This window comes from Haliaeetus leucocephalus, unplaced genomic scaffold (genome assembly GCF_000737465.1).
Source record: "Haliaeetus leucocephalus isolate CR32 unplaced genomic scaffold, Haliaeetus_leucocephalus-4.0 Scaffold143, whole genome shotgun sequence".
NCBI classification, from domain to species: Eukaryota; Metazoa; Chordata; class Aves; order Accipitriformes; family Accipitridae; genus Haliaeetus; species Haliaeetus leucocephalus.
In genome coordinates this window covers 801,582-817,802 of record NW_010972579.1, presented here as the reverse complement: position 1 = coordinate 817,802, position 16,221 = coordinate 801,582, and the positions used below count along the sequence as shown (strand labels likewise).

Sequence of the window (16,221 nt, the reverse complement as noted above, 5' to 3'; positions counted from 1 at the left end):
TCGCCTGCCCAGCCCTCCCCGTCATAAGGCTGCACATGTGGGAAAGGAGGTAAAGGGGATGTGGCAAAGCCAACAGGTCCATCACAAAGGACAGAGCGCCCTGTGAGCAGACCCTGCTGGGTTTTTTTTTGCTCTGGCCCCACATCCAAATGCCACTTCCCAAAATGCCCTGCAAACCCATCCCTTGTCTCTCACAGCTTTGCCTGGGACTTATCTTTTTCTTCATTTCTTTTTGCACTTTCAGATTTAGTCAAAACAGCCAATGGCCAGGATCTGTAACTATCCCACATCCTCTCCCAAAAATTTTACTATCAATCTCAGCCATCTTTAGGTACGTATGCACATGACAGCTGGCCTGTTGAGTAAACAACAAAATGTGTTTGCCAAGATTTCTAAATGCCCATTCATGCAAGGTGCCATACCAGCTCTGACGGGCCAGCAGGGCCATGTTAAACCCTTGCCTTAATACGCCAGTAGCTACCAGCAACTGCTCCTCCCCACCTAGCAGGGCCAGCAATCGCCCCTTTGGACAATGCCCTTCAAGGGGGTGCACAGCGCAGACTTTGGGACCCTTCTTCACAAGCTTTTGGCAAACCGCTGCCTGCCTCCCCCAGCTCCTGCCTACTCAGAGGCAGTGCCAGGTCCTCCATCCCACCACATCCCCTTGCACAAGGACCACTGGGATCCGTATTCTGGGAGACGAGAAGAAAAACAAGAGCTGCTTTAAGTTAACCTTAAGTTGTAAGGTTTTGCTCTGGACTGTGCTTATGCTGAGCTCTTCCTGCAAGCTGCAGTGGCCAGCTGAGCTGCTGAGTGGCCACAGCCCCCACCGGCCCTGGGAGGCAAGGAAGAGGAGGAGGAGGATGCTGGCAGGAGGTGCCGCTTGGCAGCCAGCCTGCCCAGCACACCCCTGCCTCCAGCCCCGGCGCCTGTGCGGGTGCAAGCTGGGAAAAGGCTCTAGCATGAGGACAGCCATCTGCGCGCCGGGAGCTGTGCCAAGAAGAGTTCGGGGGATTATTTCCCCCCCCCTCGCCAGGATGGTCTCCTTCCCGAGTGCACGGGTAGGGCTGACTTAACACATGGGCAACACCTCACCAAAAAACTTGGGCATGGGGTTGCAGGGAGGTAAGCAAAAGAAGTCCACCAGAGCCACCTCCGGCAGCTTGCCAGCCCTGTCTCCGGCTGAACCCCAGGAGATGCCTATGATCCACCACAGGCGAGGAATGGTACCAGCGTGACCGGCATGGCTCCATTTCACGCAACGCCAGCTCTGCTCATTTTTAAAGCAGCACCGCTTGATGATAAACTTCCCCCTAAGCTCATCTCCATACTCACCTCTTCTCCTGATGACGCTGACCCATCCTCCCTGATTGTGGTTTCCTTACTGAAATAAATCACTTTAAGTGTGCGTTGCTCTCTGGGTCTCATTACTGTTCATCGTCTTCTGTACAACAGAGCTGTCACGTCCTCACAAACTCTGTCACCTGGGTGACACAGGAACAATTTGGGAAGACAGGCAGGTGGGGAGAAAGCACCTGCAGCTCAATGGGGTACCAGGAGCTCCCCATCCCTCTCCTCCGCAGTTTTCAGATGGTGGGCTCGCACCTTCAGCCCCATGCACCCCTCATGGCACAGAAGCTCAGGAGAACAAAAGCAAGAATGCGCAACACATGTGCAAAACAGGATCATTGCACGCAAGTACCCAGAAGATAGAAGGATGGCAGGAGTGATGGCAGGTGCACCTTGATGGCCAAGAGGGTCTTCCTTCAGCGAGGTATGTCTCTGCAGGGAAACCTCCTCCAGGAGATGGCAGAAACTCTCTCTCCTCCCCAGATTTAAAGCAGAAACACCTAAAGGAGGGAAGGAGGAAGAGCCGGGCACAGGGGCAGCAAGATGGTCACCAAACCTTCCCTGGCGTGGATCCTAGGCAGCACCACATTCAACTCCTCATCACAGACAGGTGCTTCCAACTCCATGAGGTTACTCCACATTAATCCAGAACAGAAGATCATGGTCACGCTGCATACAGTAAATTAAAAGCTCTGTGCCAAAACCCTGCAAGGACCGCTCAGGTGATAGCAACGCAAAGGCATCATTTGCCTGTCACATCACTTTCGAAAGCCAAACACTCAGAAAACGAGAAAGGGAGCAATTAAGGCTGTTGATAATCTTGTAGAGTCCACAAAGGCAGGTCTGTTGTTTTTTTGTTGAGGAGAGAGTGTAAGTGCCACCAGCTTCCAGATGGCTGGCGGCCCCATGAGGGGCTGGGACCTGCCTGGTATGAAAGGCCAACCCAGGTGGAAAGGAGGGAGCTGCTCACCCATCGCCACACAACTGATGCCCGCATTGCTGCCCATCAGCACAGCTCCCTAGGAAAAGGAGCTGTTTCCCAATGTGATATTTGGGAGGGTGCAAAGGTTCAGGTTTGCCACCAAGCACACAACACCTACGTACACCCTTGAGCGTGGCCATGGAGAAGACATATTGCTCTCATGCCTTCCATAAGGTCAACATTTGCACTTGTCTCTCAAGCTCTCCATCTCCCCCATCCTATCACAACTTCATAGGAAAACACCCCTCGCTGCCCCAGTGACCATGGCAGGAGGAGACGACCCCTGGAGATGCAGCAGGATAAGAACCCCAGAGATGCATGTGCGCCAGGACATCCATCGCTGCCAGGAAAGACACCCCAGGTGGTCCCACAGGCTTCGCTTGGCTCTCCCAGCATCCCACCCCACCCCAAAAACCCAACCAGCCTGCTGCAGCCCAGCCTGAAGACCCCACATCCCCCCCTCCTTGCCCAGGGTGCTTGCACACGTGTTCGCACACGCCAGTACAGAGCAAGGGGGGAAGCCGCGTTGCAGAAATAACAGAGGCACACAAACAAAAGAGCACAAGCCATTAATCTGGGTGAACTGGAGGAAATGAAATCATTATGTCTGCAGCTACAACATCCCGAAGAACAAATTTCCTGCCTGGATAATAAATGGATTCTTTTGTTTCACGTTGGCCCCAACCACGTGACTATCTTGGCCTATTCCTCATCCAAAACATCTTGCTGTATAAATACCCAGACGGGCTCAAATTTCAGCTGCTAAAAATATGTTTCAGTTATAATAATGTATAATAATAATAATAATAACAACAAAAAAAATCTAGATCTACATGCTCCCCTTGCCTCCTAAACAACCTTTGAAGTCTTTCCAGCACACAGGCAAGCACACAAAAAGTCCAAAAGTTGCCAATTACAGCTGAACAGCACAAATGCAATCTTTGAAAGAAAGATCGAGGCACCCAAAACGCAGCCCTGGGTTAATGCCCACAATAAATAACCCCTGCCAGCAAAAGAAACGATGGGTGCATGAGCATTTTAAGCACCAACAGCCAAAAAGTACCTTATAAGTATCTCCAGGTGCCAGGACAGGGACAAAGCCACATGGTACACTGATGACGACTCCTGACCTCCAAACCTTGGGGCTGTGCAGGTTTTCTTCTGAGCCAGGATTTCTTCTGGTGGCTTTCTGATGCCTCACTACGGCTTGGGATTTATTCATTAGATGGATGGGGAATGCAAGTTCTGGCCTCCCCTGGCTTGGCAAGAGTATTTGTCAGCTGTAGGAACGGCTCTGGGGGTCTCAAGGGAAGCAGACCTCTAGGAAAGTTGCATGAATTATTGGTTTCAACCATTCCTTTAATGTGCAACTCCACCAGACCACTCAGTTAAAACCATTTTTGTATCTAACTACATATTTTGCTTCTGATTTCAGCTTCTATTTGCTTGCCTTCCCAGCTTTACAAACACATAGCAAACACTGCAACAAGTTTCAAAACAAGACATGGTTTTGAATCCAAACATCAAAGCGCCTTGGTGCAAAAAGTCTAAATTTTTTGGATGTTAAAGAGAGATCTCCATGAATGGGAACAAGCTCAAAAATCCCCCCAAGCCAGCAGGCAGCTAGAGGCAGAAGTTTCAACCAAGCCCACCCTGCCTTACTACAAATGAAAGAGAGTTACTCCTTGATGCAGCCCAGGAAAAGACCAGCCCACTTTGGCCTCAGAAGTGGTCCCCCAGCTGCCGCCCCCTTTTATTTGGTTTTGGGGAAAGCGTCTTGGGCACAAACCCACCTGCAGCTCCCCCTCCTCGGTGAGGCAAACCCTGGGGAGGGTTCCTTCCTCCCACGCACGAGCATCGCCCCAGGTGAGCAGAGGACAGCAAGGAGGCTTCTTCCAGAGGTTTCCTCAGAAATGTTCATTTTTCACCCCAACACAGAACGAAGACGCATTGGAAAGGCCAAGATTTTTCACGGAATGGGAATTTTGTTTCTCTCCAAAATATTAGCTCAGCAGAAAATATTAAAGGGGATTAACAAAAGCAACCCCCAAGCCAGCTGTTCAAAGCCCTGCTTTCAGCCCATGCTCAACCATAGCTCTTACTGACTCAGGGTTGTACTCGTTCTACATCACCCAGGAGATCCCAGAGCCAAACCTCTTCTCTTCAACTTCAAACATAAGCAGAGGAAACCCTTGTTTTGAAAGCCGGCTTGGTGCATCACGTGGGCAGAAGTTCAATTTCATTTTCTTTTGTGCGTCATCTTTAATTTCAATTATATTTTGGATGCTGGGGAAAGTGTCCAAGCATAGCTGCTGCCTCATTTCAATCCCTTATTGTTGCTGTTTCTTCAAGGAAGGGGGAGAAAAAAAAAAAATTCCTTGGAAACTAAATATTTACACACTGATGTATCCTAATCCCAGCAGACCCAAGGGTGGGAAGCCTATTTAAAAAAAACCATCCCTAATTACTTTCCCATTTTAAAGGGAATAATCTGGCAATTAGCTAGAACACTTACCTGTGCATAGACAGGACAGGGGTCCGACAAACAATTTTTATACACTTCCTTCACATAGCGTTGCTGACAGACAAGCAGCACAGAGAAGTCGGAGGCATGGGGGGCGGTCAGGGGGTCATTAAATGCCACCCTTGGGAGGGCACTCCTGGGATGGGGACAAAGACAACCCAGGCAGCGGTATCTTGCTGGTCCCTCGAGTGCTCTGCAAGGAAACCTCCTTGCTGGGAAAATGGCAAAAGAGCCCCAAACACCTCGAAAGGCCATTGGTCACCTTGCAATGATGCCCCAGCAAGCGTCCAGGTCTCTCCCAGCAGTGCCACAAGCAGGGAAGCGCAGTGGGTTATTAGTGAAATACACTGATTGATCAGGAGCATCTTTCAGTCCCTCTTTGCTGATGTATTAACAAAACTTATTCTCTTATCAAACAGTAAAGTGGTTTCTGCTGGAAAAAAAAATCTAAATAATCCAAACCAGGGGATGTATGTAAGGATTTCCAAGGTCACCCCTGCCACAGCAAAGCAAATAGCAGTAATCTGCTAATTAGCAACAGCCGCTGTGTTGCTCAAGGAAAGGGCTGAAGTCTTCAGGATAGGTGAAAGTTTGATTATAAGACGCGCACGGCAGATCATTTAGAAAGATAAAACCGCATTCGCTCTGCCGCAGCCAGCTATTAAAAGTGGAGAATGTTATTTCAGGTAATAAAGAGCAAGACCTGAGGACCAGCCTGGGAATTCAAATTTACAACTTGTATCAAATTCATATGCTGTAAAACTTCACCTAGTTTATAAGTTTCTCGCCAACTTCATAAAACATGTTTTATTATTATTGTTTTCTGACTTTCCTGCCTTAATAAAATTCCTCTCCCAGCCTGTGTGGGTGTTGCATTATAAACATTTGCACTTTGATTCATTCAAGACTGAAGAAAGCTTTCAAGGTAACCTATTAGGAATACTTTAAATGTTTCAAAGACAGCCCAGTTTCCCCTGAACATCGCCAAGCTTTAAGGAAGTAAATAAAAATGTGCCTTGCTGCAAACCACCTCCAAAAATCTGCTGGGCTAGTGACTCAAGAGATCGCATTTGGGAGCAACCAAGTCACTTGCCAGCCCAGCAGGGTCCATCCCTGGCATGGGGTGAAAAAACACAGGCATCCACCCATCACTGCCCAAGCCCCCTCGGCAGGGAGCCCCGGGGATGCTGCCAAGCGGGTCCCGCTGGTCAGAGGCAGCTGGACCATTTTGTCACAAGTTAAGGACAGGACCATGCAAAAGTAGGGGTTTCCCCATCCCTGGTCAGCCCCAGCAAGCAAAGCCCAGCACTGGCACACAAAGGCAGAGCCAGAGGGTGCTCTAAGCAGCATCCTTCTCAAAGCAGTCCATTTTCTCCAGCCTCAGCCAAAGCCCATTGAAGTTAATGAGCATCTTTTTATAGGTTTCGGCAGGCTTTTGAGCAAGCCTTTCAGTGCGGCAGACTCCCGCATGTGCGCAGTGGTGCCAGCCATTTCAGTAATAACCCACGCATGGCACAAAGAGAGATAATAAAAGTTGATTTTTAGAAAGATACCAAACACAATTAGCTTGTGACCTTACAGCTCCCAACAGCCTACATCCACGTCCTCTCTGCAAGGTCAGCTTCAGTATCTGTGGCTCAGGGGGGACATCACCAGCCGAGGGCCAGAGCTTGGGAGGGCCCCTACCCAAGATGGGTCCAAAGTAAAAGGCCTTTAATTTGTGCCTTTAATTCCTGCACAGCTGATGCTTTTCTCCATTTCACTGAGCAAGAGTAAGGTTACCTGGTGTGATGCATGTGGCTCAAGATGCTGCACATCCCTCCCCAGAAAATGCAGCATAGAGCTGATCCTCCTAGGTTTTATTAAACCAAAAATTACTGCTTTACAGCTTCCCATCTGGTCCCAATAATGTCATTATATGTGACCCCACTGTGCCTCTGTCGAGAGCCTGACAGGCTCAAATGACTTAGACCCTCACCAGCAATTTCACCTCAAGGGGCAAAGCACAGACAGCCAAGGCCACACATCTCCAGGAGGTTCACCCACTTGTGTGAAGCTTCTGGAAAGCTTCAGCCAAACCCCATGGGGTGGAGAGCAACTCTGTGCATCTCGGGCTCACCCACAGCCAGGTCACGCCTGTAATTTCCAGCACTCAATAAAGGATGCAGAGACCCAGCATTGCTGCTTTAAAAATAACTACAGTAGAAGCACAGTGATGGAGCAGCCACATGGCGAGGGCACCTCCATGCTGCTTTGCACTGTGGGCAAACACCACCTATGGAGCAACCTCACAGGCACCGTGGGTACACTACGTGAGGCAAAGGTCCTGAACTAGTCAAAAACATTGTAGGAAGTACTTCTGACAATACACCGGTGACCTTGAAAAGCCAAATTTTGTTCTTTTCAAACACATTTGTTTCCAACAAAAAGCAGAGCCGATGCCTCACGGAGCACTCTGAGAGCATCCCACTCCTCCTCTGTCCCTACATGTCCATCTCATTCCTTGGGCATTTGGAAGTATGAAGCTACAGGTGTTGGGTGAAGAAAAAAAAAAAATTAAAGTGCCCAGCCACCTACCAAGACCAACCCACAGCTATTTCTTTGGGCCATGCCAGCCTGTCCCCAGCACATCAGGCTGTTTCCCTACCAGCTCCCCCTAGCCAGAGGACAGGGGGCTGCCCAGCAGGACCAGAGCAGACCCCCGCAGCTGGCCCCGTTCTGCTGCTGCCTCCCGAGGGCAGCATTTCCTTTTCAACTCCTCTGCTGCGTTCCTGGTTTTCCCAGGGAAGAGGTAATTCACACCCCTTCGCCTCTTCCGCAGTGATTTAATGTCTTTTGAGCAAAAAGCAATTATCCTCATATCAACAGGACCCTAGCAAGGATGATAATGAGTTGGCTCTGACCCTGCAGCTAAGGAAGCGGCTGAAGCAAGTGGAGGACTCTAGTAATCAAAGGCCCGTCCCCAGCCTCTGATTACAAAAAAAGAAATTAAAAAAAACTCCATGAAACTTTAATCATTGCTGTTCCCTACTCCATCCCTTCATCTGAAATGTATGTTTTAGCACCAGGAGAAAGGGGACCAACACCAGCCCTAGGTCCCTCCCACTTTGCCACCTGGGTGCATTTTGGGTGTTGCTTGCTGGCTCACCCACAGGACCCCACAGCAGGGAGCGGGCACAGGGGGATTGATCTTGTGCTCAAAAGCAGACACCGCAGCCCTGTTTTCCCAGGTTTGGGGGCTCAAGGAGAAGCACCCCCCCATCAGGAGTCAAGCCCAGAAGGCAACAGGAAGGCAACCTGCCCTGCCCCGGGACTGGCACGCAGGGCAGGGAAAAAAAAGGTGTCCCCCATGCCCTGCCCTGCAAACAGAAAGAAAATAGGAAAAGGGAGGCAAAGACATGGACACGCAACAGGTCTTGGGCTTTTCAGTACTGGAGAGGCTCTCCAGGAGATGGCAGAGCCAGAAGTGGAGAGCATCCAGTGCTACCAAACACTGGGGCAGTGGGCTGAGCTGCCCTTCCCTTCAAAAAAATAAATATATAGCCAGGCAAAGACACCAAAACCCAACCTTGTTCAAAGCAACCCAAAGAAGATGCTGGTTGGGTTTGAATAATCCAAAACTTGGTGCCCAGTTGCTGCTGGGATGCGGCACATGGGGTACCGGTGCATCGGAGAGGTGGGCAGGATGCAAGGACTTTTCAGGAGAAAATATCATGAAACAATCCTTTAAAGTTGTGACAAAGCCCCCTTCTGGGATGGGGGAAAACAGCCTAAAAGCAAGGATTTCCACAGGCTCTCACCTGTTCTCAGCCACCACCTTTACTCACTGCATAACAAATTAAAGCTTAATCAGCTTCGAACACCAGTAACACTAACTGGATGCCTCCCTGGATATTAAACGTTTTTCTCACTACACTAACAAGCACATACCTGAGGCTTTACTAATCCCTAATTACTTGGCATGGTTATTTCCACATTAAAAAAAAAAAAAAACACCAAACCAAAAAACCTTAATACTGTAAAAAAAAAACCAAGATAAACTTAATACTGTATTTTTTTCTCCCCCCCCCCCCCCATCTACAAAGACCTTGAAAGGACTCCACCTGCTTATTAAGGGGAACAACTTAAGAGAAAACAAGCCAATTAACACTCACTAACTAAAACCGCTCCTAAACCCTCTCCTTTTCCAGGCGACCGCTTGCCATCGCCTTCCACCTGCCCCAAAAGTGGATGGCACCAAGATGCAGACCGTGAGGTTGCTCTGGGGGCTGCAGGGACCTGCTGCTCTCCGGCTCCTCTCCTCCCCCCTGGGAGCATCCCACCTGCAAGGTTTAGGTTGGAAGAAGTAAGGCCGAAGGAAAGTCATCTTCCTCAGCCAGGACTGGGCGCAGAGCCCCTTCCCCTTTGAACTGTTGCCTCTGTGATTTTTCACAGCAGGGCTCCCAGCAGGAACTTACTAAAGCCAGACCAAAGCACGTATGCTTTAATAGTAATTAGGTCACCCTGGGTTGTGGGCTTAGCAGGCAAAACTATAATTATTTAGAAACATCAAGTTTAAATGCCAAAGAGTCTTAATGGAGCTGAGCTAATTAACCAATTTCAACTGAGTAACTGATTAGCTTAAAAAAAAAAAAAAAAGAAAAATCAATGATCATAGACAACAACATTTTCTTTTAACAGGTTGTTTTCTTGCAGCAATTCTCAATTGCATAAAAGGAGACCAACAACCCCCGCTAACCTAATATTATTGTAATTAAATATTCAACAGAAAGCCTCTTCAATTATTCAAAAGACTGATAACACTTGTTTATAATTGGGGTGGTGGGAGAGGTTTCCAGAAGCAGGGATTTTGCACATCATCAGGCTTTGGTCGCAGATGCAAACCCACGTGGGCAGATGAGTTGCTGCATCGGCACACAGTGCCAGCTCCGGCATGGCTCCGGCCACCGCTCCCATGCCTCCTGCAGAAACCGAGCCCAGGGCAGACAGATGCTTTCCAGCCCAGACATGAGAAAATGGACCATATGGTCCACACGCTTTCTGGATTTTTGTTATTAGACCAAAAATTTAGGGGACTAATGGCCAGTTTCCAGGTTTCACACCATTTTCCGACGGTAGCGTTATTCCCCCAGCAGAGAACTGGGAGGAAAAGCAGACCCCGCTGTATCATTATAATTCACTAAGCAGCATTACCGTAGGAAATTACAAATTAGCTTTTCAGCAAAGGATACAAGGATATTTAGATTAGCTATAGAGAAACTACAGAACCTTTCAGTACATTATCAAAGCTCTCATAGCTCCAACTTCCAGGGAAATGAAACAATAATAAATATTGAGCAGGGAAAGTTAATCTCCACTGAATGCGATTTAATAATTCAAAATTTATGAGAAATAAATAAATAAAAGCACAGACCCTTTAGCTCCTACAAACACACATCCCGTTTTTGTCACCATTTCTCATGATGTGACTTTGTGGAATATGGATGGTGATCATGAAAAAAAAACCTAAACAAAAAATCAGCTGTGTCTGGGACTGACCACATTTACAGTACAGGAGGGAGCCCATCCACATCTGCCACTTATGTGGAAAGCCACAGAGCTGATCTGGGCAAGAGTTTGTTCTCTTTCTCTCCAAGGGCTGTGTTGCCTCTACCTGTTACTGGGTGGTGTCTACATCAGCCCCGTGCCCGCTCCCTCCCCTGCACACTCCCAAGCAGCCTCTCAAGCTGCTCGCTCTTGGAAAGATTGTATTTTTAGCCCCTAGAAGCTGGGCTGTGCAATAACCAGCTCAGTTTCCCGGGGCCACCCAAGGTCCCAGCTGTCTGCTGCTCTGACATCACTCCATCCCTTTCTGCACATTTCTGCTCCCACACCAACCTCCAATGAGAGGGAAAGCGAGGAGGGATGCTGGGTGCTCAGCCGGCAGAAGCACCCTGCATTCCCAGGTGGACCACAATACATCCAAATATCGTCCAGATTCATGTTCATTTGCCATCCCCACCACCCAGCAACACTTTGCAAGATGGTCTCAGTCACCGCTGGACTCAAATTCCCACCGCATGTGTTATCTGCACCACTTCCATCACACCAGCTCCAGCAACCTCCGTAAGCAACACACGCTCTGGCTTCCTAACATTACAACCGAGGCTATGCCTTTCCAAATTGCTACCCAGCAAATATCCAAGCTTAACATTTGCCTTGTGCAAGTATTGATGCATGCTATGCTTGATAGCTCGAATGTTTGCAGAAAGAGAACAAGGTCAAATTGAAATGCGCTTTCAAATTCTAATGAATATTTGGGGAAAACATTCCCTCCCTCAACCCCAACTATTTACTCAGCCTCACTGTGCTGTTAAACGACTGCTTATATCGACTGTGTCTGTTCAGAGGGAACAGAGAGCTGCAGCACCCTTTGGGCAACAGCATACAAGTTTGAGGCTCCTGCATGAAGCCATTTCCATGCCAGGGCATGATGAGCTCGTACCCACGGCTGAAAGAGGTGAAAAAAATCATCCTCAAGCTGGCTGGATCTCAGACAGAGTGGTGCAGCACACACCACAGGCGTTATAAGAGCAGCACTCAGCGAGCCTCAGCCTTGCTCCGAGCATCTCTTCCATCAGCCTTATCCCACGGCACGCCTGCTGCACCAGGGACCAGCGCCTCCAAGACTTTGCTGACCTGATTAGCATTGAGTTACCTGTTACCCAAGGTACTATTTTTCCCTTTTCACCAAATCTGAGTATTTCTTTAGCTTGCAGAACCCATCTGTGCTAGACACATCTATTATTCAGCACCGTGGCCTGGATCCAGAGCCAGACGAACACATCGGGCTACTTCATCAAAAAAAACAGTATTTTCTTCTGATTTTTAAGGCCAGTGGAAGGTTTTTGCTCTGTCCTGTTGTGTCAGGAACTGCACCCGGGATGGGCAAGAGGCCACTTTGCAAACCCCCCTGGCAGCTCATGCCACAGCACAGGGTGTCACTAAACACATGGAAGCACAGAGCAGCAGCCCGATTTCCACACAGAGATGGTGAGCAGAAAGAGCAGAAAAATAAATGTATTTATCCCAGACCTCACCTTCGCCACGCCTGCCTTTCACAGAGCTCCTTCAGGGCCCTTATTTGCATTAACTGCTCCAAGACCATCTTCAGCGTCAAATAAATACTAATAATGACAGCCCAACAGGCAGGCTTTCCATTTTCAGCGCTGCTTTTCAGATCTCTCCATCATCGCCAATGCTCATTTTCATCTCTAATAGGCTTCCTGAGCCAAGCCGCCAGAGCACTGTAAGTTATTCAACTTTCGGCTGCACTACATTCAGGGAAAGTGAAATTCAAAGCTTTAATTAAAGTGAAAAATAAATCAAGACCTTCACCTTAAGGAAGGAGACCCACATGAAATTGAGATGCAGGTGAAGTCGCCCACAAGATGGGTTCAAGCAGGGCTGCTGCCGATTCAGGGACAGCTGTACCACTGCATCTCTGCCATAAGTTGAGCCGCATATACGCATCCCAGGGACAAAACCCCCTTTTCAGGTTTTCCAGCACTTTGTCACACTGTGTGGCATGAGCCACCGAGGTCACCTGCAGCTTTGGGCCAGCCGGACTTTCGGAGACACTGGGACGTTGCCTTTCCTTCACCTCCATCTCCAAGCCCAAAGCACGAGGGAAACGAGAAAGGAGGAGGAAGACTGAGGCAAGGCATGAGTCAGTGATACCAGCAATTAGTAAAAAAAAAAAGCAACACAGGCATCTGCAGTCTCAGGCCCCTTTTCCATGACTTGACAAAATGCTTTCCCTTCAGGCTGACAAGATCTGAGCTCACTCATCATGCCAGGAATAAGGTTTTTCCCCTTAGGGGTTTTTTTCTTCCCAGATAGTTTGTGCAAAAAAAGTAAAAGTAAAGGGATGGCTGGATACTAGCACTTGCAAATTCTCTCTTGAAAGACTTATTTCTAGCTTCTCCTTGAGAACTGCTCTGTTCCAGGCGAAGCAGCTGGGCCAAAGGTGGAAGCCTACGTGGTGATGGTGGTGGTGATGGGAAGAGCGGCGCTGCAGCCGCCAGCTCTCAGCCTGCTCAGTGCAGGCACTGCTCTGGCGCCTGGCGGAAGCGGAGGAAGCCCAAAGGATGCCTGCAACAGATGTGTGCATCCCGAGCCAAAACAGGAGGAGAGACTGCACCCAGGGCAGGCAGCACGCAAGGAGTAGCAGCCAGGGACATCGCTCTTGAAGCAAACCCCCATCCCTGGTCCTCTTCTGGGCTGCGGTTCCAAAGGCCAGGCAGGCAAGCGAGTGGATAAGCACGGGAAGCAAAACTAAGCCAGATCCATCAGCCCCGAGCAGGGCTTTCCACCTCCCTCCCCGTGCTTTGCTTATCATAATGCTGCAAGCAGCTATACAGGATACAGAGAGAAAAATCGGGTTTTTAAAAGGGCAGGCGCAAGGCAGGGAGATGATGGATAGGTAAGCAGATGAAACAGTGTATGTGGGAGAGCTGCACCAAAATGGACATCAGCCCCATCTGACCTACCAACACCTCCAACTCCGACAACTCCTGAGTTAAAACGTATAATGCCGGCCCATTACCACCCTCTCTATATGCTAAATGTGATTATATTTGGTTCAGCTAACACGAGAGAGAGCACGCGAGCAGCTCCTGAGTGATTGCAGGGTGTGGGAGAGACGGAGTATTTGTTCCTGTCATCCTCTCACATCCCTCTTCCTCTTCACAAGCCACAAAAAAAAAATTACTATAAACATCCAGGTGTCCAGCAGAAAATGGTCAGCTAAGCCACAGGACGTAGTAAAAACCAAGTAACCATAAGAAAACTCAGATAAGCGACTTTACTATCTCCAGGTTTGTGTGCCGCAGGCAATGAGTTAGCAAGGTTTTATGGAGGATAAAGAGAGATGTTTGCAGGCAGCCCCAGCCCTGACCCTGGCTGCATCCTCCTCCCCTCCAACCCGGTCCAGACCTCCAAATGTCTCCCCCTGCCATCCTGGAAAAAAGACTTTTTGTCTTGACGGCTGATTTGGGATGCAAGGAGCCATCCCTCTCTCTGCTGCTTCTGCAGCCCGTGGCAGAGCTGGGCTCCAGCAGTGGTTTTGCCTTGCTGCCGGAGAGAGCTGCTGGCAAAACTGGTCTCGCAGCTGCTCAAGAGGGAAAGCCAGACCCCAGGGTAAATCAGGCTCTAGGAGATGCTTCAGCTTGGCTAGAGAAACCCACATTTCAATCTAGCAAATTCAACCTCTGCACCAGGAGGATCCATAAGATTTAAATAAGGTCCACAAAAAGGTGTTTTCTTTATATGACCATGCCAGGACACTGTCGCCTTAACTCCAAATCAGATTCAATTGCTCTGCCTCAGAAATTCCCTGTCCAAAATTTTCCCTTAAATCTGAGATCTCTCCCAGGATACTACTTTACTATCCAAGTAATTTCCTCAGCAGAGTAGAAATAACATCATTCTTCAACAGGTGCAGTCCCGAGCAGGGATGCTGGCTCTGCCAGCCAAGCACGTGCTCCCAGGGGTGGCTCGGGGCAAGCTGGGGAAGACCCTGTGTGACACACAGACACGACACCCAGGAGTGCTCTCAGACAGGGACTGAGCTGAGGTCTCCCAGCCAGCCGCGATTTCAGCAGTGCCTCAAGCAGCTGACGCTGCAAACACCGGCTAGCAAACTGCCGCTAACAGGTCTTGCATTTTCATGTGCAGCTTCACGACTGAGCAAATACATGCCTGTTTGCATCATGCTTAGGAAAGGCATCAGCATTTCCACCTCAAGTTATTTCTACAGAGATGCAATGAGGGAGGAAGCCCAAGAAATAAGAAAAGCAAACGCCTGGGACAGCCAAAAGCCATTGGAAAGCAGACGCTGCAGCTAGTGGGCCTGCCCACCATGATCCAGAGCAGGCACACTTGTGAGCGGAGGGCGACTGTGGCCGACACTGCTCCCACCCCATCGGAGACCAACACAGCAGCGTTTCGGCTCCTGAACCGGCTCTGTGCTGCCCGGAGCTGAGCCGCCGGTCTCCAGTCAGCTCCGGCAGCTTCCAGTTCAGCAGCAACTGTGCTCACATCAGCTAAATCCCCTCAAGGAGGGGACAAGCCTCACACCAGCCGACAGCTCAGTCTGCCCACAAGACCCCGTGCATCATCTCTCCACAACCACACATTTCTTGCTGCTAACAAGAGAGGGGCCACACCACGTCCCCTGCTCGCAGCCACCGCTCGAGCACTGGGCAACCCCTGCCACAAGCCCCTTCACCCATGTTGTACCGGGAAAAAAGGAGGCAGTGGCAAAATAAAAGAAAAAAATATATATATATAAGCAATACTTCCGAAAGCCATGCTGGCCACAGAGTAGTGATGCACCACCAACACAAGCCTGGGGTGACCTGCCGGTCCTGCCAGGCCCACCGCCCAGAGACTGGCTCTCGGCTGCGGGCACCGTCCCGGTGCCCAGCGAGTCCCACAACCACGCGGGTGACGGAGAAAAGACTTCAGCCCGACGGCATGCACCTTGCTGAAAGGACAGCCACGCACCACCTTGCTGAAAGGACAGGCACGCATCTGCCCTGTGGCTCCACCGACAAGCCAAGCGTCCCCTGGCCCAGTCTGACCCAAGGGAAGGAAACCCCCTGCCCGCACCTCCTGGTGCATCCATCCTCCTCTTCCACAAAGCTCTCCTGAGCTCCCACGGTCGTTGGGAGGTACGGGAGGAGAAAGATGGACAGAGGCGGTCCTCCGCACAGCCACGGCCCCTGGGGGTGTCCCCCCACCGCGACCCCGGGCAGGGCTCTGCCGGGGAGGGGATCCAGAGGAGCCGCCCGTCCCACGCAGATCCGGACGGGTTTCCCGAGAGCTGGAACCCCCGCCTGCCTCTTCCCGAGGCCACCCACGGCCCGTGGGCGAGCCCGGGGCTGCGAGCACCGCCTGCGGGCCGGTTCCCGCGGGCTGCGGGAGGATGGCTGGCACAACCGGCCGGCAACGTGGGGAGCTCCGCGCCCCGCGAAGCGGACGGGCGCCGTGCCGGGAGCCAGCCCCGTGCCGGTTTGCAGCCCCCGGTACGCTGCGCGGCGGGGGAGCCGGTTGCCCGGCCCGGCCCCGGTTGCAGACGCCGCGGGTGGCGCTCCCAGCCCACGCGTGCCGCGGTGGGCGCAGGGACCGCGCGGCTCAGCATCCCACCGTCCTCCCCCGTTCCGGTCCCGCCTCACCTTCCACGGCGGCCGCGGCGGCGGCCAGGCAGAGCAGCACCACCAGATCCGCAGCCATCGCCTCCCCGGGCCCCGCGCGTCGCTGCTCCGCAGGCGTCAGCCGCTACCGGCGGGCGGCCGTGAGCGGGCATGGGGGTGCGTCCGCG

At 50.8% G+C, this 16,221-nt stretch overlaps 1 protein-coding gene across 2 annotated transcripts in view; it reads right to left on the bottom strand.

Annotated features, from left to right (window-relative positions):
• Positions 1-16,147, bottom strand: part of EPHB1 (EPH receptor B1) — a 75,796-nt gene extending 59,649 nt beyond the window's left edge. The window contains exon 1 of one of the 2 annotated variants that reach the window (XM_010561170.1): positions 16,076-16,147. In XM_010561170.1, the coding sequence (XP_010559472.1) occupies positions 16,076-16,133 (58 nt within the window). In that variant the 5' untranslated portion in view covers positions 16,134-16,147. Of the gene's footprint in view, positions 1-15,509; positions 15,566-16,075 lie in introns of those variants that run through there. The other variant, XM_010561171.1, reaches the window with a different exon arrangement.
• Between the last annotated feature and the right edge of the window lie 74 nt (positions 16,148-16,221).